Source organism: Lissotriton vulgaris, chromosome 5 (genome assembly GCF_964263255.1).
Source record: "Lissotriton vulgaris chromosome 5, aLisVul1.2, whole genome shotgun sequence".
NCBI lineage: Eukaryota > Metazoa > Chordata > Amphibia > Caudata > Salamandridae > Lissotriton > Lissotriton vulgaris.
Genome location: NC_141693.1, coordinates 1,719,958,300 through 1,719,982,931, shown reverse-complemented (window position 1 = coordinate 1,719,982,931; position 24,632 = coordinate 1,719,958,300). Strand labels below are relative to the sequence as shown.

At 52.5% G+C, this 24,632-nt stretch overlaps 1 protein-coding gene across 2 annotated transcripts in view; it reads right to left on the bottom strand.

Moving 5' to 3' along the window:
- Nucleotides 1-24,632, bottom strand: part of ATXN7L3 (ataxin 7 like 3) — a 131,002-nt gene that overhangs the window by 26,214 nt on the left and 80,156 nt on the right. Inside the window, exons 10-12 of one of the 2 annotated variants that reach the window (XM_086923921.1) lie at nt 20,235-20,278; nt 19,653-19,724; nt 18,852-18,985 (exon numbers count right to left, since the gene is read on the bottom strand). In XM_086923921.1, coding sequence (XP_086780047.1) covers nt 18,852-18,985; nt 19,653-19,724; nt 20,235-20,278 — 250 coding nt within the window. The remainder of the gene's footprint in view (nt 1-18,851; nt 18,986-19,652; nt 19,725-20,234; nt 20,279-24,632) is intronic. The other variant, XM_086923922.1, reaches the window with a different exon arrangement.

Here is a 24,632-nt window from a genome sequence, read left to right as displayed (position 1 = left end):
CATGTGGGCTGCTGAATTCATATCTGTGCATAGAATACATAGCAGTCCCTCCATTAGCGGCGGCCGCCCGTGCCAGCTGCAGCAGTCTGAAAAAGCGTTTTTAGAACAGCCTGACCAACAGCTGCCTGTTGTTTTGAATGCACGTCTACACAGTAGTGCTTAGTGAAAGTATGAGTGGTAGACCATGTGGCTGCTCTACAGATGTCTTCTAAGGGAATGTTACCTAAGAACGCCATAGAGGCCCCCAACTTCCTAGTGGAGTGGGCCCTCGGTGGGATAGTGAGAGTGCGCTTAGCTTTAGCGTAGCAGATCTGAATGCACTTTACTATCCATCTAGCTATTCCTGCTTTGGAGATTGCATTTCCCTTGTGTTGTGTGGCAAAAGCAACAAAAAGTTGTTTGGTTTTGCGGAAATCTTTGTCCTGTCACATAATACATCAAGGCCCTCTTCACATCAAGGGTGTGGAGCATCCGCTCCGCCAGCGTCTCTGGGTTTTGGAAGAACACCGGCAATTCAATTGTTTGGTTTATGTGAAACTGCGAGACCACTTTGGGTAAGAACTTAGGGTTAGTGCGGAGCACCACCCTGTTGGCATGTACCTGGAAGAAAGGTTCTTGGATGGTGAGCGCCTGCAGTTCGCTAACCCTCCGTAGCGATGTGATTGCTACCAAGAACGCGACCTTCCAGGTCAAAAACTGCAGCTCGCAAGAGTGTAGTGGCTCAAAGGGAGGACCCATCAGCCTTGTGAGAACCACATTGAGGTTCCATTCCGGAGCTGGTGGAGTCCTTGGTGGAATGACTCTTTTGAGTCCTTCCAGAAAAGCCTTGATAGCAGGGACCTTAAAGATTGACAGGTGTTGCCTATTTTGGAGGTATGCTGCCATAGCCGACAGGTGAATGCGGATGGAAGAGTAAGCTAGATTACACCGATACAGGTGAAAGAGGTAACATATGATGTTTTGAATGGAAGCGTCTAGCGGGTCAATGCTGTGCTCCACGCAGTAGACGACAAACCTCTTCCATTTAGCCGCATAACAAGCTCTAGTAGTGGGCTTTCTCGCCTCCCGAATGATGTCCATGCAATCGGGAGGAAGATTGAGGTAGCCAAACTCTAGGACTTCAGGAGCCAGATCGCCAGGTTGAGCTGTTGCGGATCTGGGTGCTGAATGTCGCCATGGCTCTGCGTCAGAAGGCTGGGAGTGAGATGAAGCCTTTGATGCGGTACCACGGAGAGTTCCAGAAACGTGGTGTACCATGGTTGGCGAGCCCACGTTGGAGCAACCAGGATGAGAGTCATCGAGTGCTGCCTGAGCTTGCGTGCCACCAGCGGTATCAGAGGTGCTGGGGGAAAAGCGTACGCAAATCTGCCTGACCAGTTCATCCACATCGCATTGCCCTGTGATTGGGGGTGTGGGAATCTGGCGGCGAAGCTTTGGCATTTTGCGTTCTCCTTTGTGGCGAACAGGTCGATCTCTGGATGACCCCACCTTTGGAAGTACGGTTGGAGTACTGATGGATGTAACTCCCACTCGTGCATCTGATGGCTGTGTCTGCTGAGCAGATCCGCCATTTGGTTGTCCTTGCCTGGGAGATGTTCTGCCATGAGGAAGATGTTCCTCTGAATGGCCCACTTCCACATGCTCTGAGCCAGATGAGACAGCTGTGGAGAGTGTGTTCCTCCCTGCTTCTGGATGTAGTACATGGCCGTCATGTTGTCCGTCCGGATCAACACGACCTTGTTGCACAGATGTACTTTGAACGCCTTTAAGGCCATGAAGATTGCCATCAGTTCCAACACATTGATGTGCATCTTCCTTTGCTGAAGTGTCCATAGTCCCTGCACCGTGTAATGGAGTACATGCGCTCCCCATCCCTGGAGAGAGGCGTCCGTTGTCAGGATGATCTGTGGGACAGGCTCTTGGAATGGTCGGCCCTTGCAAAGGTTTTGTGGATTCCACCAATGCAGAGAGTTGTACGCCCGACCGCTCACCAACACTAGGTCCGTCAGTTGCCCATGAGCCTGAGTCCACTGACGTGCCAGGCACTCCTGAAGCGGACGCATATGTAGCCTCGCGTGCGGGACAATGGAGATGCAGGAGGCCATCATGCCTATCCACTGCATGAACACCTTCGCTGGAAGCGAGTGTTGGGGTCTGAATCGTTGGATCAGCGCCTGGATACTGGCGATTCTCACTGAACTCGGCTGCGCAGTGGCTGCCAGAGTGTCGATTGTCGCGCCCAGATACTGTCGCACGTGGGCGGGCTGGAGATGGGACTTTGGGTAGTTCAGAGAGAATCCCAGATCGTGCAGGAGGTGAATGGTGCGTGACACGTGGTCTACGCACTGCTGTTCCGTCTTTGCCTGAATAAGCCAGTCGTCTAGGTATGGAAAGACATGGACGTGCTGGCGACGGAGATGCGCCGCCACAGTCGCTAGGCATTTGGTAAAAACTCTCGGTGCCGTGGTGACCCCGAACGGCAGGACCCTGAACTGGTAATGCTGGTCTAAGATCGTGAATCTGAGATACTTTCTGTGGGAAGGATGCAGGGGAATATGAAAATAGGCATCCTTCAGATCCAGCGTTGCCAGGAAGTCCCCCTGTTGAAGCAGGGGAAGCACTTGCTGCAATGTGAGCATATGGAAGTGCTCCGAGTTGATGTACCAGTTCAGGGGCCTGAGGTCCAGGATCGGCCTGAGCGATCCGTCCTTTTTGGGGATCAGAAAATACAGTGAGTATACCCCCGTTCCCCGTTCCTGTAATGGAACGAGCTCTATTGCCCCTTTTTGCAGCATGACCAGTACTTCTTGCTGCAACAAGGTCAAGTGCTCGTCGGACATAGCACGGCTTCTTGGCGGTATGTCCGGTGGAATGGACGTAAGTTCTAGACAGTACCCGTACTGGATAAGAGACCTCACCCACCTGTCCGTGGTGATGGATCTCCACGCCGGCAGGAACTGCTGGAGTCTCCCCCCGACAGGTGTCGTGTGATCGGGGGGAAGTGACAAGACGTCACTGCTTGTTGGAGGTGGTGGACCTGGAGGCATTGTTTCCACGTCCCCTGCCTTTGATATTATTGCCTCTGTAGCCACCCCTGCCCTTGTTGTTGTTATACGAGGACTGGGTGTTACCCTTGTAGTATTGCGTGGACTGGGATGCCTGGCCTCTCGAGGTGCCCCTTGAATTGGAGCGGCGAAAGGAACCACCCCGAAACTGCTGACTTTGTAAAGCCCCCATAGACTTGGCAGTTTCGGTATCTTTTTTCATCTTTTCTAGGGAGGCATCCACCTCAGGGCCGAACAGATGGTCAGGATTCACTGTTTGACCCAGTATCGTGGTTTGTATGTCGGGTTTGAACCCAGAAATTCGAAGCCAGGCATGGCGTCTAAGTAAAACGCTTGTATTGATAGCTCTGGAGGCAGTGTCTGCCACATCTAGGGCACATTTGATGGATGCATTTGTAATGAGTTTACCCTCCTGAATGAGCATCTCCCCCGCCTCCTTGTATTGGTCAGGCAAGTGTTGCAGAATGGCCTCTAATGTGTCATAATGGGCCCTATCATAACGTGCAAGCAGGGCTTGAGTGTTAGAGATCCTCCAGATGTTCGCTGCCTGTGCAGCAATGCGTTTGCCTGATGCCTCAAAGATTTTGGATTCTTTGTCTGGGGGAGGAGCATCACCAGTAGTTTGCGAATTCGCCCTCTTTCGAGCGTTGGACACCACCAGGGAGTCCAATGGCAAGTGTCCCTTAATATACGTGGGATCCGTGGGCGCCGCTTTATATTTCCTGTCGATGCGAGGATTGACCACCCTTGCCCGGGTGGGTTCCTTGAATACCTCCTGTGCATGCTTCAGCACCCCTTTAAGCATCGGTAGTGTCTTGACTTGTTTTTCGGCTACCGAGAAGGTGTCGACCAAGAAATCCGCATCCACGGGGTCTGAGTGCAGTTCGACATCATGGTTCGCTGCAGCTCTCTCTATCAAAGCATTGAATGCCGCCGAGTCCTCCGTCGGGGACGTCTTTGCGGCGAAAAGTTGAGTGTCCTGGCCCGACTGCGGGTCGTCTGTGTCGCCTCCTGCTGTCCAGGGCACATGCTCCTCTTCCGGATCCGAGTACGCAGGATAGTTGTACTCGGCCTCTTCCTCGTCCACGTCAGGCGCGGGGGAACGGGCCGGCGAGTGTTCCAGGGCTTGTGGAGACAGAGGTTCCATCAGAGCCGAAGATTCCGTTGAGTACCCTTTATTCTTGAGTGGAATCCTGAAAGGTTCCATGGCCGGCTCCGACGTAATCTTTCGTTTGAGGAGCGACAATTTTCCGGTGTTGGCGTCGATGATCACCTCACGACGTTCCTCCACCGCAAGCGGTTGGAGCCGAAGCTTCGACACCACCAAGGCAGCCTTCGGCGTCAGTACTTCCTGAGAGTGTCCGCTCTGCTTAGGCGCGAAGGCCTTCGGCGCCGACTTGGGAGGAAGGGTAAAACGAATGGGCGTTTCTTCCTTGGCAGGCTTCGGCGTGGACCTAGGCACTACAGTGTCCTGGCTGGGAACCACAGTGGACTGTTGGATCCGCCGTAAGGATTCTCCCACTTTCTTTGTAAGGGATGCCGAGGGCTGAACAGTCTCGAGCGACTCTTCGTCTCCGAGGGCCCGGTCGCCGGTAGGTCTCTTCTTCGGTGCCGACGCTCCATGGCCTGGCGCACCGTTGGCGTGACGCTTCTTTGAAGCCAGCTTCGGGTCCGCGACCCCTTTCGGTGCCGACGCAGCCGCGTCGGGTGCCTTCACCTTCGGCGCCGACCCAGAGGGCTTCGGGTCGGCCATTTTGGCGCGGCTCTTCTGGTCGGCCATTTTGGCGTGGCTCTTCAAGTCGGCCATTTTGGGTTTTGTGGAAGTTGACGCCTCCAGAACCTTCTTCACCAACGCCACTTTCGGTTTCGGTTTCGCATCCGAGGGTGCGAGACCAGTTGGCTTCACTTTCGGTTTCTTGTTAGAAATGTCCGTGACCGGGCCCGCAGGCGGGGACGTAGGACTTATAGTTAGATCTTGGGTAAGGCCCGAAGGCGATCCCTCGACCTGGGCCGTATGACGGGGAGTAACCCCGGAGTCTGGTTGGGGATGCTCCTCCTCTGAGCTATCTCCCATCGTGGCACAAATCAGTTCGTCGTCCCCTACCTCACCGGAGACTTCGTCGTAGGCCTCCTCATCCGCGTCGTAGGTCTCTTCCTCGGACGCGGGGCCAGAGTCCGACCCTTGTACGTCGTCCTCTTCCTCGCCAGACTCCTGAAAGATGTTATCAGGTGGGGGCGCCGAAGCCGACAACTGTGCCTGGAGTCGATTAGCCCGGCGAATCTTCAAAGTTTTCTTACTTCTAAACTTTGAACACGCCATGCAGGTGTCTTCACGGTGATCCGGTGACAAGCATGTATTGCACACGGGGTGCACGTCGAGGTGCGAATATTTTGAGTGACACAGCGGACACTTCTTGAATGGAGTCCGCTCCATAGCAAAGGTTGTAGTGTAGGCCCGTCCGCGTCGAAGCACGTGGAAGGGCAGTAGGAGATCGGAGCTGAGAGTCAGTAAGAAAACCCGAACGCAACTATACCGACGCCCAGCCTAAAGACCTTTTGGTCTCAAGTAAAAATCGAACAACTATCGGTTCCGAAGGAGGGAACCGAAAACACATCCGAACCCTATGGCGGAAAAAAACAATCTGGGGATGGAGGCGATGCCCATGCGCACTGTAGTCCAGGGGAGGAGCCACCTATCTCGTGATACTTCGAAGACTCTTCCAGGACAACAATGTGCAATCATCCGGACCCAACACTAGGTGGCGGACTATGCACAGATATGAATTCAGCAGCCCACATGCCTCGAACTCAATGATTTGCCAAATTGGACATACATCATTTCGTTCCGAATAGATGTAGGAAGGGAGTTCCAGAGGAAGGGACTAAGGTAGGCAAATTAGCTGCCTCCCTTCCGAGATAGTCTGACTCTGGGCACACAGAATTTCCCTTGGGTGAATGAACGCAGGCAGCAGGAAGGCACATGGGGACAGACTAAAGACTGCAGATACTGAGGGGCTACACCCATTTTGATTTTAAACATGTAGCTCAGGGCTTTGAACTTGATTCCGTTCTCCCCCTGAGCCAGTGCAGGTCCTGCAGGTGACCTGAGACAGAGGTAGCTCTAGGAACCATGAGGGTCTCAAGGCGCTGGTGGGGAGGGAGGTGGCTCAGTTGAGTGCTGGGGTCACCCAAAAAGCCAGGACTGGAGGTGTTTCATGAAATGGGGCAGTGTGGGCGCTTGCTGGAGGTGGAGGTTATGTCAGACTGTGGCTGTGAGGTAGGAAAAGGACTTTTTTCCGGTTCTGGTCTTGTAGATGCGAGGGACGGTAGCCAGCGGGAGGTCGGCTGATCGGAGGTGTCTTGGAAGGAGAAGCGGTTGTTCAGGTAAATCGATGAGGTATTGTGAAGGGCCTTGTATGCGTGGTTGAGGAGTTGGAAGGTAGTTCTTCTTTTGACTGGGAGAAAGTGGAGATCGCGGAGGAGTTGGGTGATGTGAATGAGACTGGGTATGTCCAGGTTCAGTGTGGCTGCGGCGTTCTGGACAGTCTGGAGTTTGCGAAGGAGTTTCTTGTTGATTCCGGTGTAGAGAGCATTTCCATAATCCAGTCTGCTGAGGACAAGAGCATGTGTGACAGTTTTTCTGGAATCGGATGGGATCCATCTGAACGTCTTATGGAGCATGCAGAGGGTGTTGAAGCAGGTCGAGGATAGGGTTTTGATCTGGCGTTTCATTGTGAGCGATGAGTCCAGTATGATGCCGACGTTTCATGAGTGGTCCGTCGGGTTGGAGCGATTTCCGAGGGCCACCAGGAGTCGTCCTATGTGGAGGGCGTGGAGCCAAGGATGAGGACTTCTGTTTTTCTGAGTCGAGTTTCAGGCAGCCGTTCTTCATCCAAATGGCGACGGCTTTCATTCCTTCTTGGAAGTTGTGTTTGGTGATGTTGGGTTCGTAGGTGAGGGATAGGATAAGCTGGGTGTCGTCGGCGTAGGAGACTATGTGGAGCCCACGGTTCCGGACTATGCTTGTGAGGCTGGCTATGTAGAGTTCGAAGAGGATGAGGCAGAGGCAGGTGCCCTGGGGTACTCCACAGTTGGTCTCTGTCGGTTCCGATATGCCCCCACTTCACCCTCGAGGGATGAATCTGTGATAATGGTCACCTGCTGAACGGGGGTTGAGAAGGGCCTACTCTGCAACATATTGTTGCTGTTCCACCACTGAAGAGAGTAATGAGCCCTGTCCCCCACTAACACTATATCCTTCCAGTGAAACTCTGCTTGTGACCACTGCTTGGAAAGGCACTCCTGTAACAGACACATGTGGAGCCTGGCACATGGTACAAGGGCACTGCAGGAGGTCATCATCCTAGGAGGTGCATTACAGTCCTGCCTACAATCGGGGGCTGGAAAAGAGGCAGCAGCTGTTGGAATACCAGCACCCTCCTAGGGCCCCCAGAAAGGGCTGGACCTGAATGGGTTTAAAGTCGGACTTAGTAGCATATATGGGGAATGCGAGTCTGTGGAGTGTGGGATAGGGATTGCTGTCGGCTGGCACTCTTGAGCACCCGACGGAAGCGGTAAGGACACGAGTGCTACCCCCCTCCTTAGATGCACAGCTACCACTGGTGAACACACTTGGGGCAGGGATGACCCCCAAAGGGCAGTACTATGAATTGGATTCGAAATACAGAATGAACAGCCAGTGCTTGGATGACCTCAAGAAGGAAAAAACTGGAAAAAACTATGCAAGGGATCATTGGTGTCCCATCATTACACATTATGTGTCCAGTGTCATCATCTGGGATGCCAAACAACTATACTTTGCCTTACCTCCATTCAGGAGGGGGATAGAAGAAAAATAGCTGTATCCTCTTTGTAGAGTTCTATACATCAATCAGTGACACTTATAAAGCGCGCTACATACCCGTAGGGTCTCAACGCGCTTGGGGTGCCGCTACTGCTCGAACAGCCAGGTCTTCAGCTTCTTCCTGAAGGAGAGGTGGTCTTGGGTCAGGCGCAGGTCGGGAGGGAGGGAGTTCCAGGTCTTGGCGGCCAGGTAGGAAAAGGACCTTCCTCCTGTAGTCGCTCTTCGGATGCGGGGGACGGCGGCGAGGGCGTGGTTGGCTGATCGGAGGTGGCGTTTGGGAGCGTAGAAGTTGACTCGTCTGTTGAGGTAGCTCGGGCCTTGGTCGTGTAGGGCCTTGTGTGCGTGGGTGAGGAGGCGGAAGGTGATTCTTTTGTTGACGGGGAGCCAGTGGAGGTCTCTCAGATGTCCGGAGATGTGGCTGGTTCGTGGGATGTCGAGGATGAGTCTGGCTGAGGCGTTCTGGATCCGCTGGAGTCTCTTCTGGAGCTTGGCGGTGGTACCGGCGTAGAGGGCGTTGCCGTAGTCCAGTCGGCTGGTGACGAGGGCCTGGGTGACGGTCTTCCTGGTCTCGGTGGGGATCCACCAGAAGATCTTCCGTAGCATGCGTAGGATGTTGAAGCACGACGAGGAGACGTTGTTGACTTGCCTGGTCATGGAGAGGGAGGAGTCCAGGATGAAGCCCAGGTTTCGTGCATGGTCTGTCGGTTTGGGTGCGGTGCCCAGGGCGGGAGGCCACCAGGAGTCGTCCCAGGCGGAGGGTGAGGAGCCCAGGATGAGGACCTCCGTCTTGTCCGAGTTCAGTTTCAGGCGGCTGGTTGTCATCCACTCGGCTACCTCTTTCATCCCTTCGTGCAGGTTGGCTCTGGTGGCGGCGGGGTCGTTGGTCAGGGAGAGGATCAGCTGGGTGTCGTCGGCGTAGGAGATTATGCTGAGGTTGTGTTTGCGTACGATGGCCGCGAGGGGGCTCATGTAGACGTTGAAGAGGGTGGGGCTCAGAGATGATCCTTGGGGGACGCCGCAGATGACTTCGGAGGCCTCTGACTTGTACGGTGGAAGGCGGACTCTCTGTTCTTCCGTCGAGGAAGGAGATGACCCATTCCAGCGCCTTGTCCTGGATGCCGATGTTGCTGAGGCGCCGTACTAGGGTGCGGTGGCAGACCGTGTCGAATGCCGCGGAGAGGTCTAGGAGGATGAGGGCCGCTGTTTCTCCCTTGTCCATCAGGGCTCGGATGTCATCGGTGGCGGCGATGAGGGCGGTCTCGGTGCTGTGGTGGCTCGGAAGCCGGATTGTGAGGGGTCGAGGGATCCGTTTGTCTCGAGGAAGGCGGCCATCTGCTTGTTGACGGTCTTCTCGATGACTTTGGCTGGAAACGGGAGGAGCGAGATGGGGCGGTAGTTCTTGAGTTCGGTGGGGTCCGCTGTGGGTTTCTTGAGTAGAGCGCTGAGTTCGGCGTGCTTCCAGCTCTCAGGGAAGGTGGCGGTGTCGAAGGATGTGTTGATGATGTCTCGCAGGTGGGGTGCGATGACAGCGTCGGCCTTGTTGAAGACGTGGTGAGGGCAGGGGTCGGTCGGTGATCCGGAGTGGATGGAGTTCATCGTGTGGATGGTGTCTTCGGTGCTGATCGGGGTCCAGGCGTGGAGGGTGGTGGTGGGGGGCGGTTGTTCGTTCATGGTGTGCGTTGGTTGGTTGTTGAAGCTGCTGTGTATGTCCGCGATCTTGTTGTGGAAGTATGAAGCGAGGGAGTTGCAGAGGTCTTGCGATGGGGTGATGTCGTTGTTTCCTGCGCTGGGGTTGGAGAGCTCTTTCACGATGTTGAAGAGTTCCTTGCAGTTGTGTGCGTTGTTGTCCAACCGGTCCTTGAATGCTGTTTTCTTGGCGGCGCGGATCAGCTGGTGGTGTTTCCGGGTGGCAAGTTTGAAGGAGGTCCTGTTGTCCGGTGTCTGTTCCCTTCTCCAGACTTTCTCGAGGGCTCGGCAGTTCTTCTTGGAGCTTTTGAGTTCATCGGTGAACCATGGGGCCTTCTTGCTGCCGGGTCTGCTAGGCGGGTTCCTCAGTGGGGCGAGTTCGTCCGCGCAGTTGCTGATCCACTTCGTGAGGTTGTCGGCGGCCTGGCTGGGGTTCGCTGTGCTGGCAGGAGGGTGCTGGCTCAGGGAGGTGGCGAGCTGGTCTGCTGTGATCTTGTTCCAGCTTCTGCGGGCGGCCTGTTGCTGGTGGTGGTGGGTCGTCGTTCTCTTGAAGGTGAAGTGGACGCAGCTGTGGTCCGTCCATTGAAGCTCAGTGGCGTGGCTGAAGTCGATGTCTGTGCTGGAGGAGAAGACTGCGTCGAGTGTGTGTCCGGCGAGGTGGGTGGGGGTGGACACCAGTTGCTTGAGTCCCAGGTTGGCGAGGTTGTCGAGCAGGGTGCTGGTGTTGCGGTCGTTGTTGTTCTCCAGATGGAAGTTGAGGTCTCCCAGGAGGATGTAGTCAGCGGAGGGGAGGGCATGCGGGCTGACTAAGTCGGCGATGTCCTCGCTGAATTGTGTGCGTGGTCCAGGGGGGCGGTAGATCAGGGTGCCTCTGAGGGTGGTGTTCGGGTTGGTGTGGATCTGGAAATGCAGGTGTTCGGCGCTGGTCAGGGTGTTGTCGGTGCTGGTCGTGAGACGGATGGTGCTCCTGTGGACGATGGCGATGCCTCCTCCCATCTGATTGGCGTTTCGGTCCCTCCGGACGATCTTGTAGCCCTCTGGGATAGCGATGGCGATGTCGGGAGCTGAAGAGGCGTTCATCCAGGTCTCCGTGAGGAAGGCAACGTCAGGGGCTGTGGCGTCTAGGAGGTTCCAGAGTTCGATGGCGTGTCTGTGGACGGAGCGGGTGTTGAGCAGGATGCACTTGAGGTGGGTGCTGCTGGTGTTCGACTTGGCGGGTGTTGGTGCGAGGCAGGTCCGGATGCAGGAGAACTTGCAGGCGTGGCAGCTGAAGGGTCCGTGGGTGCGACGTGGTGTGGCTTGGTGGCACTCTGGGCGTCGGCCGGTGTTGAGTGCGTTGAGGGTGGCGGCTGAGTACGTCCTGCGGGTCGGTCGGGGTCTTCGAGGACCAGGGGTCCTGGCGCTGGTCGCGATCCGGTCGCGGACGGGCGCAGACGGGCTTACCTTTGGCGCGCCTTCGGCGCACAATCGGCGCGCCCGCTGCGCGTTCGCACGGTCGCCATTTAAGGCGAAGTGCGCGGGTGGGCGGAGCAGCTGGGAGGCGGGAGCGGGGAGGGTTACAGAAGAGAAAAAAGGGGCGGGGACAAGCGGCGGTGGCGGGAAGGGAGGGCGGAGGGCGGCGAGGTAGGCGGACAACAAGGAAGGAAAGCCAAACACACGGGCCAAAAGAAAATAAGCAATACAGGCTTATACAGGCACAAATAATTGACAAAACAAGGGAAAAACGAAGTTAGGCAAAAACAGGCACAAATACGTGACAAAACAAGGCAAAAACAATCCCCGCAGCGGAGGCAGCCGGCAACCGGCAAAACGAGGCAGCAGCGAGGCAGAGGGCAGGCAAGGGGCACACGCAGCAGCTGGTGGCCGTGCGGCGCGGGGGTGTCCCACATGAGAATAGTGTAAGAGGACAGGACTCTCTTAAGTGGATAGTGCAGTGCAAGAAACAACAGAATGTGAATTAAAAAGGATACACAACGGAGACCCAGAGTGTCAATGACTGAGCAGTATAATCTCCCAGATGTCGTCCTATCTAAAAACAGTGAAAGGAATAGATCAAGAGCAGTTGAAATATAGCACTGCTCTTATGGTCGACATGTTTCAGCGGATGTATGACGTTACAACGCATGCTTTTACCACGCATGCCTTTACAACGCGGTTTTTACACTGCATGCCTTTACAACGCATAGTGCTTTGGGGCGTTGGACAGTGAATAGTTTAATTTACTATTCCAACTCCAGTCCCCGTGGATAGTAGGGAAGGTGTTGGATAGTACAATAAACCTATTCCCTATCCTAAGCGCCCCCCAGCGCAATGCGGTGTAATGGTTTACGTTGTAAAAGTTGCATCGTAATGGTAGTGCGTTGTAAAAGTTTTGTTGTAAAGGTTGTTTACCGTTTCAGCTTCTGGGGCAAAAACTCCCTAGCTTTCTTCAGGACCTTAATGATTTAAAGAAGCTATGTCACTGCCACCAAATCATATCTTATACATACTGTTTGTTAAAGTCACAAATTGAATGATCCATTTTCAAATCCTCCAAGTGGACAGGATTTATCTGACATCTGAAAAAAAGTGAGGAAAAAAGGAGACAAACTGCATATCTTGTCTATCAAACTACAAAACACATTCTTTGAATATTTTTGCAATGGTGAACTTACTAGTGCACCACGAGGACTAGGCCTCACCTCTCTTGGCACCAATGTATGTCAAAGAGGCCCCGCTCAGTGGAAAAAATAGTCCAAAATGCAGGGAGATTGCATGTAATTATCACAAAGAGGAAACCATTGTTTCTAACAGTAATGTCTGTAACCCATACATGTGTGATGTCAGGGGTTACTTCAAACTGTTTTTCAATACAGGCAACGACAGACAGGTAAGGGCAACGCGATTGTAGCGGTTGGATTTTAGCCTTTGTGAAATATTGACAGCGCGTCTGCCACCGCCAAGGTTATGTGGTTTAGAACTCTGTATGCAGTAGAGTTCAACTGCTACTTAGAATTCTGTAACACCGCTGTTGCTAGTTTTTCAGCTCCTGCATGATATTGACAGCGCATCCGCCATTAGACAAACAGCGTTTTTCGAACTCTGGATGCAGTGGATTCTAACTGCTAGCTAAGAATTTTTAATAATATGGACATAATGCCACAGGGTAGATTACAGCCAACATATTGTTCTACCAGACAAACTCTTTTCTATGCAAGTTAAACAAGAGAGCCTATTTTTGCCTATACATTATGTTTTAGAATAGTGTTAATCTCAGGCATAAGACATAGGTTATATCTATAAATTGTCAAGGTTGACCTTATGAGTCATTTTTTTATGATAAAAAACATATACTGGACTTAAGTTTTTATATGCTATACCGCTAACCGGCCATATGTTGGGTTGCCTGCCCATGGGTCAAAAATGCTTAAGCAGCTGTTGAGGCCAACTACCCAGGCAATAACAATCAATTCACGGACTACCTCATGGAAATTATCACGGCTAAGAACTCCCCCAACTCCAAAGACATCTTCCTTGGGGACTTCAACCTGCACTGGAACGACCATAAGGATCCTCATGTCAACGCCATTAAAGACCTCATGGTTGTCTAGCCCTGACCCAAGCTTGCCTACTCCCTACCCACTCGAAAGGGGCTACTCTCGACTGGATCATCTCTAATGAGAAAACTGTCAAGATCATATCCACCGACCCCTGCGACTGGTCAGACCACCATGCCATCGCCTTTCTTCTACCCTGCACCCTCAAAACATGGGCTCATTAACCAGTGCTCCCAAAACGCTGGGGCAGACACCAAAAACCTAGACCTAATTGAACTTGAGTCACGTTGCAAATCCGACCTCCCACCCCCTCCCCACATCACCTCAGCCAGTGACCTCAATGATCACTACACTGTTTTGATGTCAAACATTTTGGATGACCTCGCCCCTCAAACTAAAAAGGACTCAAGTCAAAGATAGAAACCCATGGTTCACTGGCTCCCTCAACGACGAGAGAAGATCCCTCCGTCAAGCCGAAAGAATCTGGAGACAGCACCCATCGGCAGATCACCTGAAACTTCTTCGCCAGGCCAGAAATGCTTACAACAAAAACATCCTCAATTCAAAAAAAGAGTTTTTCAGAGCGGAACTAGGAAATGCTCAGAACAGGCCTCGCAAACTCTTTAAGATGATCAAACTCCAGTCGAACAAACTGTCCAAAACAACGAAAGAAAACCCCAAGTCTCTCATCTCCTCCGAAGACTTCCCCTCGTTCTTTGTGAACAAAATCATAACCTTAGATACCGAACTCAAAGCTGCCTCACTCCCCCCACCAAACACGGACCATCCGCCTCCTCCATCACTGCTACTGACACCGACCTCACCCAAGAACCCAGCGCACTGGTCTGAATTCTTACCCTACAATGTTCCTATGTACCTTTTCACCCCCTCCCTCCTTGCACATACCCCTTTGACTCCCTGCCTACCATATGACCCCTGTTTCTGTATACCCCCCCCCCCCCGATTTATTGCTATCATTTTGTCAACCGATCTTTCTGTATTACTCTTTGAACCTGTAAAGCGCTCTGATACCTTCACGGGTCAAGTTCGCGCTCTATAAAACGTTAAAATAAATAAATAATAAATTGAAAAGGCAGAAATACAGGTGAACCAGGTTTCCTTTTTTAATATCATCTAGTCAGTTCCATACCACATGAAAAGTTCACACAGTAATGCTACACTTTGAATGCTCTTCCTCAACTTGTCACTACCCCCACCCACATCGCAGGTCACACACTCGACCCTATCTTCACCTCCAGCAAACATGTCTCCTTCAGCCACACCACAGCTCTCCTCTGGACGGACCACAGCTGCGTTCACTTTACCTACAACAAGACCAATCAATCAATCAATCAATCAGTGACACTTATAAAGCGCGCTACATACCCGTAGGGTCTCAAGGCGCTGGGGGGGGGGGGTGCCGCTACTGCTCGAACAGCCAGGTCTTCAGCTTCTTCCTGAAGGAGAGGTGGTCTTGGGTCAGGCGCAGGTCGGACGGGAGGGAGTTCCAGGTCTTGGCGGCCAGGTAGGAGAAGGACCTTCCTCCTGTGGTTGCTCTTCGGATGCGGGGGACGGCGGCGAGGGCGTGGTTGGCTGATCGGAGGTGGCGTTTGGGAGCGTAGAAGTTGACTCGGCTGTTGAGGTAGCTCGGGCCTTGGTCGTGTAGGGCTTTGTGTGCGTGGGTGAGGAGGCGGAAGGTGATTCTCTTGTTGATGGGGAGCCAGTGAAGGTCTCTCAGATGTCCGGAGATGTGGCTGGATCGTGGGATGTCGAGGATGAGTCTGGCTGAGGCGTTTTGGATCCGCTGGAGTCTCTTCTGGAGCTTGGCGGTGGTCCCGGCGTAGAGGGCGTTGCCGTAGTCCAGTCGGCTGGTGACGAGGGCCTGGGTGACGGTCTTCCTGGTCTCTGTGGGGATCCACCAGAAGATCTTCCGTAGCATGCGTAGGATGTTGAAGCACGCCGAGGAGACGCTGTTGACTTGCCTGGTCATGGAGAGGGAGGAGTCCAGGATGAAGCCCAGGTTACGTGCATGGTCTGTCGGTTTGGGTGCGGTGCCCAGGGCGGGAGGCCACCAGGAGTCGTCCCAGGCGGAGGGAGAGGAGCCCAGGATGAGGACCTCCGTCTTGTCCGAGTTCAGTTTCAGGCGGCTGGTCGTCATCCACTCGGCTACCTCTTTCATCCATTCGTGTAGGTTGGCTCTGGCGGCGGCGGGGTTGTTGGTCAGGGAGAGGATCAGCTGGGTGTCGTCGGCGTAGGAGATGATGCTGAGGTGGTGTTTGCGTACGATGGCCGCGAGGGGGCTCATGTAGACGTTGAAGAGGGTGGGGCTCAGGGATGATCCTTGGGGGACGCCGCAGATGACTTCGGAGGCCTCTGACTTGTACGGTGGTAGGCGGACTCGCTGTGTTCTTCCGTCGAGGAAGGAGATGATCCATTCCAGCGCCTTGTCCTGGATGCCGATGTTGCTGAGGCGCCGTATTAGGGTGCGGTGGCAGACCGTGTCGAATGCCGCGGAGAGGTCTAGGAGGATGAGGGCCGCTGTTTCTCCATTGTCCATCAGGGCTCGGATGTCATCGGTGGCGGCGATGAGGGCGGTCTCGGTGCTGTGTTTGGCTCGGAAGCCGGACTGTGAGGGGTCGAGGGATCCGTTCGTCTCGAGGAAGGCGGCCATCTGCTTGTTGACGGTCTTCTCGATGACTTTGGCTGGAAACGGGAGAAGCGAGATGGGGCGGTAATTCTTGAGGTCGGTGGGGTCCGCTGTTGGTTTCTTGAGTAGAGCGCTGAGTTCGGCGTGTTTCCAGCTCTCGGGGAAGATGGCGGTGTCGAAGGATGTGTTGATGATGTCTCGCAGGTGGGGTGCGATGACTGCGTCGGCCTTGTTGAAGATGTGGTGGGGGCAGGGGTCGGTTGGTGATCCGGAGTGGATTGAGTTCATCGTGCGGATGGTGTCTTCTGTGCTGATCGGGGTCCAGGCGTGGAGGGTGGCGGTGGGGGGGGGTGGCTGGTCGGTCGTGGTGTGCGTTGGCTGGTTGTTGAAACTGCTGTGTATGTCTGTGATCTTGTTGTGGAAGTAGGAGGCGAGGGAGTTGCAGAGGTCTTGCGATGGGGTGATGTCGTTGTTTTCTGCGTTGGGGTTGGAAAGCTCTTTCACGATGTTGAAGAGTTCCTTGCTGTTGTGTGCGTTGTTGTCCAACCGGTCCTTGAATGCTGTTCTCTTGGCGGCGCGGATCAGCTGGTGGTGTTTCCGGGTGGCAAGTTTGTAGGAGGTCCTGTTGTCCGGTGTCGGATCCCTTTTCCAGGCTTTCTCGAGGGCTCGGCAGTTCTTCTTGGAGCTCTTGAGTTCGTCGGTGAACCATGGGGCCTTCTTGCTGCCGGGTCTGCTAGGCGGGGTCCTCAGCGGGGCGAGTTCGTCCGCGCAGTTGCTGATCCACTTCCAACAACCAACAACCAACCAACAACCCACAACCAACAACCATCCTCAACCCACTCTGCGAAGAAACTGGAACAAAATCACCATCGACCAGATCTCCTCATCGCTTCTTCAAAACCCCCCTGCCCACTCCACAAACCCCGACCAAGCAGCCATTAACCTCACCCAATGGCTATCCAACAGCGCCGACATCCTAGCACCGTTGAAAAAACGTCCAATCAAACTAGGCAGCAAGAAGGCCTCTTGGTTCAACGATGATCTTAAGAAATCTAAGAAACTCTGTCGCTCCCTTGAGAAGGCTTGGAAAAAAGACCCAAACACCAGCACCAAGGACGCCTTCAAAAACGCCACCCGTATGCACCACCAACTGATCAGGAATGCCAAGAAAGCCGCTTTCAAGGACCGACTAGATAACAACGCCCACAACAGCAAGGAATTATTCAACATCGTCAAGGAATTTACCAACCCCTCAGCCAACTCCAACGACATCACCCCCTCTCAAGCCCTCTGCGACTCCCTAGCCTCATTCTTCCACAACAAGATTGCAGACATCCACAACAACTTCGACAACCGACCCGAAGACCAACCCACCCAACCCTCTGCAGGACCCCCACCCCCCTTGAACATCCTCAACGACTGGAACCCAATCTCCACTGAGGACACCATCCGCCTGATGAACTCCATCCACTCAGGATCCCCCACAGACCCATGCCCTCACCACATCTTTAACAAAGCAGACTCCATTATAGCACCGCACCTCCGAGACATCATCAACTGCTCCCTCAACTCCGCTATCTTCCCGGAAAGTTGGAAACATGCCGAACTCAGCGCCCTTCTGAAGAAACCCACAGCTGACCCCACCGAACTCAAAAACTACCGCCCTATCTCGCTCCTCCCATTCCCGGCCAAAGTCATCGAGAAAGCTGTCAACAACCAGCTCGCCGCCTTCCTCGAAACCAACAAATCCCTCGACTCCTCACAGTCCGGCTTCCGTGCCAAACACAGCACTGAGACCGCACTCATCGCAGCAACTGACGACATTCGAACGCTGCTAGACAACGGAGACACAGTCGCCCTCATCCTCCTCGACCTCTCCGCAGCCTTTGACACAGTTTGCCATAGCACCTTAATACAACGCCTCAGAAACATCGGAGTCCAAGGAAAAGCACTGGAATGGATCACCTCGTTCCTTGCCAGAACTCAGAGAGTCCGCCTTCCACCATTCAAATCAGAAGCTACCGAAGTCATCTGCGGCGTGCCACAAGGATCTTCACTCAGTCCCACCCTCTTCAGCGTATATTTGAGCCCCCTCGCGGCCATCGCACGCCAACACAACCTCAACATCATCTCCTACGCTGATGACACTCAACTGATACTATCACTCACCAAAGACCCCAACACCGCCAAAACCAACCTACATGAAGGAATGAAAGAAGTAGCCGAGTGGATGAAGTACAGCCGTCTAAAACTGAACTCCGACAAAACTGAAGTCCTCATCCTTGGTACCTCCCCCTCCGCCTGGGATGACTCTTGGTGGCCAGAGGCCCTTGGAAAAGCACCCATCCCGACGGACCACGCACGGAACTTAGGTGTCATCCTGGACTCCTCACTTTCTATGAACAGACAAGTCAACGCCGTCTCATCTTCTTGCTTCAATATTCTTCGCATGCTCAAAAAAACATTCCGCTGGATCCCCACCGAAACTAGAAAAACGGTCACCCACGCACTGGTCACGAGCCGCCTGGACTACGGAAACACCCTATACGCCGGTACCACCGCAAAACTCCAGAAAAAACTCCAACGCATCCAGAACGCGTCAGCCAGACTCATACTAGACATCCCACGTAAAGACCACATCTCTGGACACCTGAAAAACCTCCACTGGCTCCCCATTAACAAGAGGATTACTTTCCGCCTCCTAACTCACGCACTCAAAGCACTCTACGAACTTGGACCCGAATGCCTCAACTCACGACTTTCCTTCTACACCCCCTCCCGCCACCTACGATCCTCCAACCAGCCCTTGCAACTGTACCTCGCATCAACAAAACCACCATGGGAGGCAGATCCTTCGCCTACCTGGCAGCTAAAACCAGGAACTCACTTCCCACTCACCTTCGCCTCACTCAGATCCACCTTACATTCAGAAAGCAACTTAAAACCTGGATATTCGACAAGTAACTCCACACCCTCCTCAAGCGCCTTGAGACCCTCTGGGTATGTAGCGCGCTATATAAATCTCTTGACTTGACTTTCAGAACTTTCCTTACTTGCTTTAGAAGAGGCAGAGTCCGAAGGAGAGATGTCCGAAGAGCCGTCCCACTGCAGTCGGCTCATGAGGGCCTGGCTCTCAGATACATCAAAGCTTTCAATCTCGGGTCCACCTTCCACATCTGTTAGCAAGCTAGGGTAAATGGGTCAGAAAGGGAACATTAAGAACAGCAGAAGCACAATCCACAAAATCCTCGTAGAATCCCTGACAGGGACAAAAAACACAACCCCATGTAGCTAGAACACAGTAATAATTAGTTGAAACCATAAAACGGTTTCTTCAACCTTGAAAATAGGCCTTGACCAGCCCTTTGTGGAAGACCAAGTTAAAATAACAATTTGTAGGACGTGGATGATCGGGACTTGCCTATTTGTGCTGTGAGCCTACGACCAACCCAAGAACTGTGGCTCAGTTCATCAGCTGTGACAAAGGGAATGTTTTGTAAGCTGCTGCAGAAGAAGGGAATATTTTTTGGTCTGGCATAGTTTATTAGAAGTTCCATATTTAGATGCACCTGACGAAGAGGCACCTGTTGCCTTTTCTTGCACAAGTCTATTAGTGAGATTATTAGATGTTAGCTTGGTGTGCTCACTTAGATTTTGTGGTGTCAAGAATGTGTCAAACAGAAGGTCTAATGAAATGGTTTTGAGGGTAACATTTTCTTACTGGCAGCAGACATCTTTAGCAAGCCTCTCACTGATCGGAAACATTTTTAGGGATGAATTTCTCAATTCCACAACAATTTTAAGATGCGTTTTTAAAAGAAAAACCTTGACTCAGAATTGCAGTAACTACTTACTCAGAGTTTCCCATCAGGTACACTCGAACAGACCTCCGCTGCTCGTCTGTGTGCTGAGGGCAGCGGAGGGACCTGTGGAGGGAAAGGACGATAGAAATACACCTCACAAAATGGAGCTGACCCTACACCCCACAGTTCCAAGCAGGCCTGACCTTGCAGTACGGGGTATTCTGGAATGAGTTGCCTTCAATTACAGCAGGAAAAATAGCAAAGCTGCAGGAAAGATACATTGCAACCAAGTGTGTGGATTATGTGCAGTATCCAGCAAGAATTCATAAGATTACATGGATCGCGGTCTACGATGCTTCCGGAGGAGGAATCCTGAAACAAAGCCACAGCTAAGGGTGAAGTAACGTTTGCTCAATATCTTTGGCTATCTAGCATTATTCTTTTCGGTCCTGAAAAGGTGGGTCATAATAAGGGAATGTGTAAGTCCAAGTGAACGAGAGGGAACGCGTGGGGGAAAGTCTCGCCCAGCGAAGCTAGCTCAACTCTCCACAGCAGTGAACACTGCCCAGTTCAAATGTCTACAATTGTTTCAAAAACTACTAGTCAAAAATAACAGAGGAGCAGCAGGCTCACCTTGTGCACATCTTCTTGGTATGTTCAGAGATGACTCCACATTGCTGAAAAAAGAGGTAATGTTTTAGTGGAAGACAGGTGTATGATTATGTCTGAAAGGAACAATGAGCTAGGCTAGTACATGGCCCAGGCCACCAAACAGGGCCATGCCCAAAGGAGCAAATTCCCCAAGGGGTTTGGTGGAAACCGGATGCTGATGGCCTGCACGGAGAGTTGAGTCTGCAGGCTACAGTTAGAGAAACATACGCCTTTAAAGTAAACGCAGCAGGAAACTTTCACTGCAGACTGTAATGAGTGTGGTTGCAAAGTGGAGAAAGCAAGCAGCTTCTGAAAACTAAACCACACAGGAAGGAATGTGGTCACATACTGAACGAGACTGAATAGCCTAGTCTGCGAATTGAAGACACAGTTTATGCTATATCTGTAGAACGAATATGCTACTTACCAGTATGCATCTGTTCTTGGCATGTAGGGCTGCTGACATTCATATCTGTGCATAGATCGCCGCCTAGTGTTGGGTCCGGATGATCGCACATTGTTGTCCTGGAAGAGTCTTCGAAGTATCACGAGATAGGTGGCTCCTCCCCTGGACTACAGTGCGCATGGGCATCGACTCCATCCCCAGATTGTTTTTAGCCATTGTGGCAAAGATGGAGTGAAACTCTGAATGATGACCATGCTAGAAGTATGTGTGAACACTGCAGCCGCTACAGGCGCCGGGGAGGAGGGCAGGCAATATGAATGTCAGCAGCCCTACATGCCAAGAACAGATGCATACTGGTAAGTAGCATATTCGGTTCGAGGCATGTGGGCTGCTGAATTCATATCTGTGCATAGAATACATAGCAGTCCCTCCATTAACGGCGGCCGCCTGTGCCAGCTGCAGCAGTTTGGAAAAGGGTTTTTAGAACAGCCTGCCCTACAGCTGCCTGCTGTTTGGAGTGCACATCTACACAGTAGTGTTTTGTAAATGTGTGTGTGGTAGACCATGTGGCTGCTCTACATATGTCTTCCAAAGGAATATTTCCAAGGAAAGCCATGGAGGCCCTCAACTTCCAGGTGGAGTGGGCCCGCGGTGGAATGGTGAGAGTGCGCTTGGCTTTCTGATAGCAGATCTGAATACACTTAACGATCCACCTGGCTATACCAGCCTTGGAAATGGGGTTGCCTTTGTGTTGTGGCGAAAAGACAACAAATAGTTGTTTAGTCTTCCGAAAATCTTTGGTCCTATCAATGTAGTACATTAAGGCCCTCTTGACGTCAAGTGTGTGGAGCATCCTCTCCGCAACGGACTCTGGATTTTGGAAGAACACAGGTAGTTCTATAGTCTGGTTGATATGGAACTGAGAAACCACCTTAGGAAGGAACTTAGGGTTAGTGCGAAGCACCACCCTGTTGGAATGAATTTGAATAAATGGCTCTTGGATAGTTAGTGCCTGGAGTTCACTAACTCGTCGTAGCGACGTAATCGCTATCAGGAAAGCCACTTTCCATGTCAAGAACTGAATCTCGCATGAATGCAGTGGTTCGAAAGGGGGACCCATCAGCCAGGTGAGGACCACATTTATGCTCCACTCGGGAGCTGGTGGTGTCCGCGGAGGAATGACTCGTTTGAGTCCTTCCAGAAAGGCTTTAATGGCAGGCACTCTGAAAAGGGAGAGGTGCTGTCTGTTTTGGAGATAAGCAGCTATTGCGGATAGATTTATACGAATGGAAGCATAGGCCAGATTACATTTGTACAGATGTAAGATAACAAATGATGTTCTGAATAGATGCATCCAGCGGGCTAATGTTGTGGTCTGCACAATAAATGACAAACCGCTTCCATTTCGCCGCATAGCATGCTCTGGTGGTGGGCCTCCTTGCCTCCCTGATTATGTCCATACAATCAGGAGGTAAGTTGAGGTAGCCAAACTCTAAGACCTCAGGAGCCAGATCGCCAGGTTGAGCTGTTGCGGAATTGGATGCTTAAATTTCGCCATGGCTCTGCGTCAAAAGCTTGGGTGTGAGGCGCAGCCTTTGATGCGGTACCACGGACAGTTCCAGAAACGTGGTGTACAATGGTTGGCGAGCTCACGTCGGAGCAACCAGGATGAGAGTCATCGAGTGCTGCTTCAGCTTGCGTGCCACCAGCGGTATTAGAGGTGCTGGGGGAAAAGCGTACGCAAATTTGCCTGACCAGTTCATCCATATTGCATTGCCCTGCGACTGTGGAAACCTGGCGGCAAAGCTTCTGCATTTGGCGTTTTCCTTTGTGGCGAACAGGTCTATCTCTGGATGACCCCACCTTAGGAAGTACGGGTGGAGTACTGATGGATGTATCTCCCACTCGTGCATTTGGTGGCTGTACCTGCTGAGCAGGTCCGCCATCTGATTGTCCTTGCCCGGGAGGTGTTCCGCCATGAGGAAGATATTCCTTTGAATGGCCCACTTCCACATGCTCTGAGCCAGATGAGACAACTGTGGAGAGTGTGTACCTCCCTGCTTCTGGATGTAGTACATGGCCGTCATGTTGTCCGTCCGGATCAACACTACCTTGTTGCAGATGTACCTTGAATGCTTTCATTGCCTTGAAGATAGCCATCAGTTCTAGAACATTGATGTGCATCTTCCTTTGCTGTGGCGTCCATAGTCCCTGCACAGTGTAGTGGAGTACATGAGCTCCCCAACCCTGGAGAGAAGCGTCCGTCGTCTGAATGATCTGTGGCACAGGCTCCTGGAACGGTCGTCCCTTGCAAAGGTTTTGTGGATTCCACCAATGCAGAGAGTTGTATGCACGACCGGTCACCAACACTAGGTCTTTCAACTGTCCGTGCTAAGCACTCCTGAAGCGGACGCATATGTAGTCTCGCGTGCGGGACTATGGAGATGCAGGAGGCCATCATGCCTATCAACTGCATGAACACTCGTGCTGGAAGCGAGTGTTGAGGTCTGAATTTTTGTATCAGCGATTGAATGCTGCTGACCCTCACTGAATTTGGCTGTGCTGTTGCTGCCAGAGTGTTTATCGCCGCACCCAGATACTGCCGTATGTGGGCGGGTTGCAGGTGGGACTTTGGGTAATTCAGTGAGAATCCCAGATCGTGAAGAAGGTGAATGGTGTGGGACATGTGAGCGGCACACTACTGGGCTGACTTTGCCTGGATGAGCCAGTCGTCCAGATAAGGGTAGACTTGAATGTTTTGTCTCCTTAGGTGTGCCGCCACTGTCGCCAGGCACTTTGTAAACACCGTAGGTGCCGTGGTGACTCCGAAAGGTAGAACCTTGAACTGGTAATGTTGGTTTTGGATGGTGAACCGGAGGTATTTTTTGTGTGACGGGTGCAGCGGAATATGAAAATACGCATCTTTTAGATCTAAAGTTGCGAGAAAATCCCCCTGACTGAGCAACGGTAGGACTTGCTGCAGTTTAAGCATGTGAAAGTGCTCCGACAGAATGTACTGATTGAGGGGTCTGAGGTCCAGTATGGGTCTGAGGGACCTGTCCTTTTTTGGTATCAAGAAGTACAGTGAGTAAACTCCTGTGCCTCTTTCTTCCGCAGGCACGAGCTCGATTTCCCCTTTTTGCAGCATGACGAGGACCTCCTGCTGCAATAAGTGCAAATGCTCGGCGGACATAGGACGGTGTCTTGGGGGTATGTTGGGTGGAGTGGATGTTAACTCCAGACAATAACCGTACTGGATAAGCGGTGTGACCCACCTGTCTGTGGTGATGGACTTCCAGACTGGCAGGAACTGTTGAAGTCTTTCCCCCGACAGGTGTTGCGTGGTCGGGGGGCAGTGACAAGGCGTCACTGTTTGTTAGTGGCGGAGGATCTGGAATTGTTGTTTCCACGACCTCTGCCTTTGGCGCCGTTTCCACGATATCCACCTCTACTTTGTTTGGTGTATGTGGTCTGCGTGCCGCCTTCATAGTACTGTGTGGTTTGGGAGAGCTGGCCTCTGGAAACACCTCTATTGCTTGAGCGACGAAAAAAACCACCCCTGAACTGCTGCGACTGTAGAGCCCCCATGGACTTAGCAGTCTCAGTGTCCTTTTTGATTTTTTCCAAGGTGGTGTCCACCTCTGGGCCAAATAGATGATCAGGGTTTACTGTCGGATTTAGAATGGTGGTCTGTATTTCTGGCTTGAACCCGGAGATTCTGAGCCAGGCATGTCGTCTCAGCATGACACTAGTGTTAACAGCTCTGGCCGCGGTGTCTGCTGCGTCCAGTGCACATTTGATAGAAGCATTTGATATGAGCTTCCCTTCATGGATGAGCATCTCAGCTGCCTCTTTGTATTCATCTGGCAGGTGCTGTAACAGGGTCTCAAGTGTGTCGTAATGTGCCCTGTCATACCTGGCTAGAAGTGCCTGAGTGTTTGAAATGCGCCAGATATTGGCCGCTTGAGCTGCCA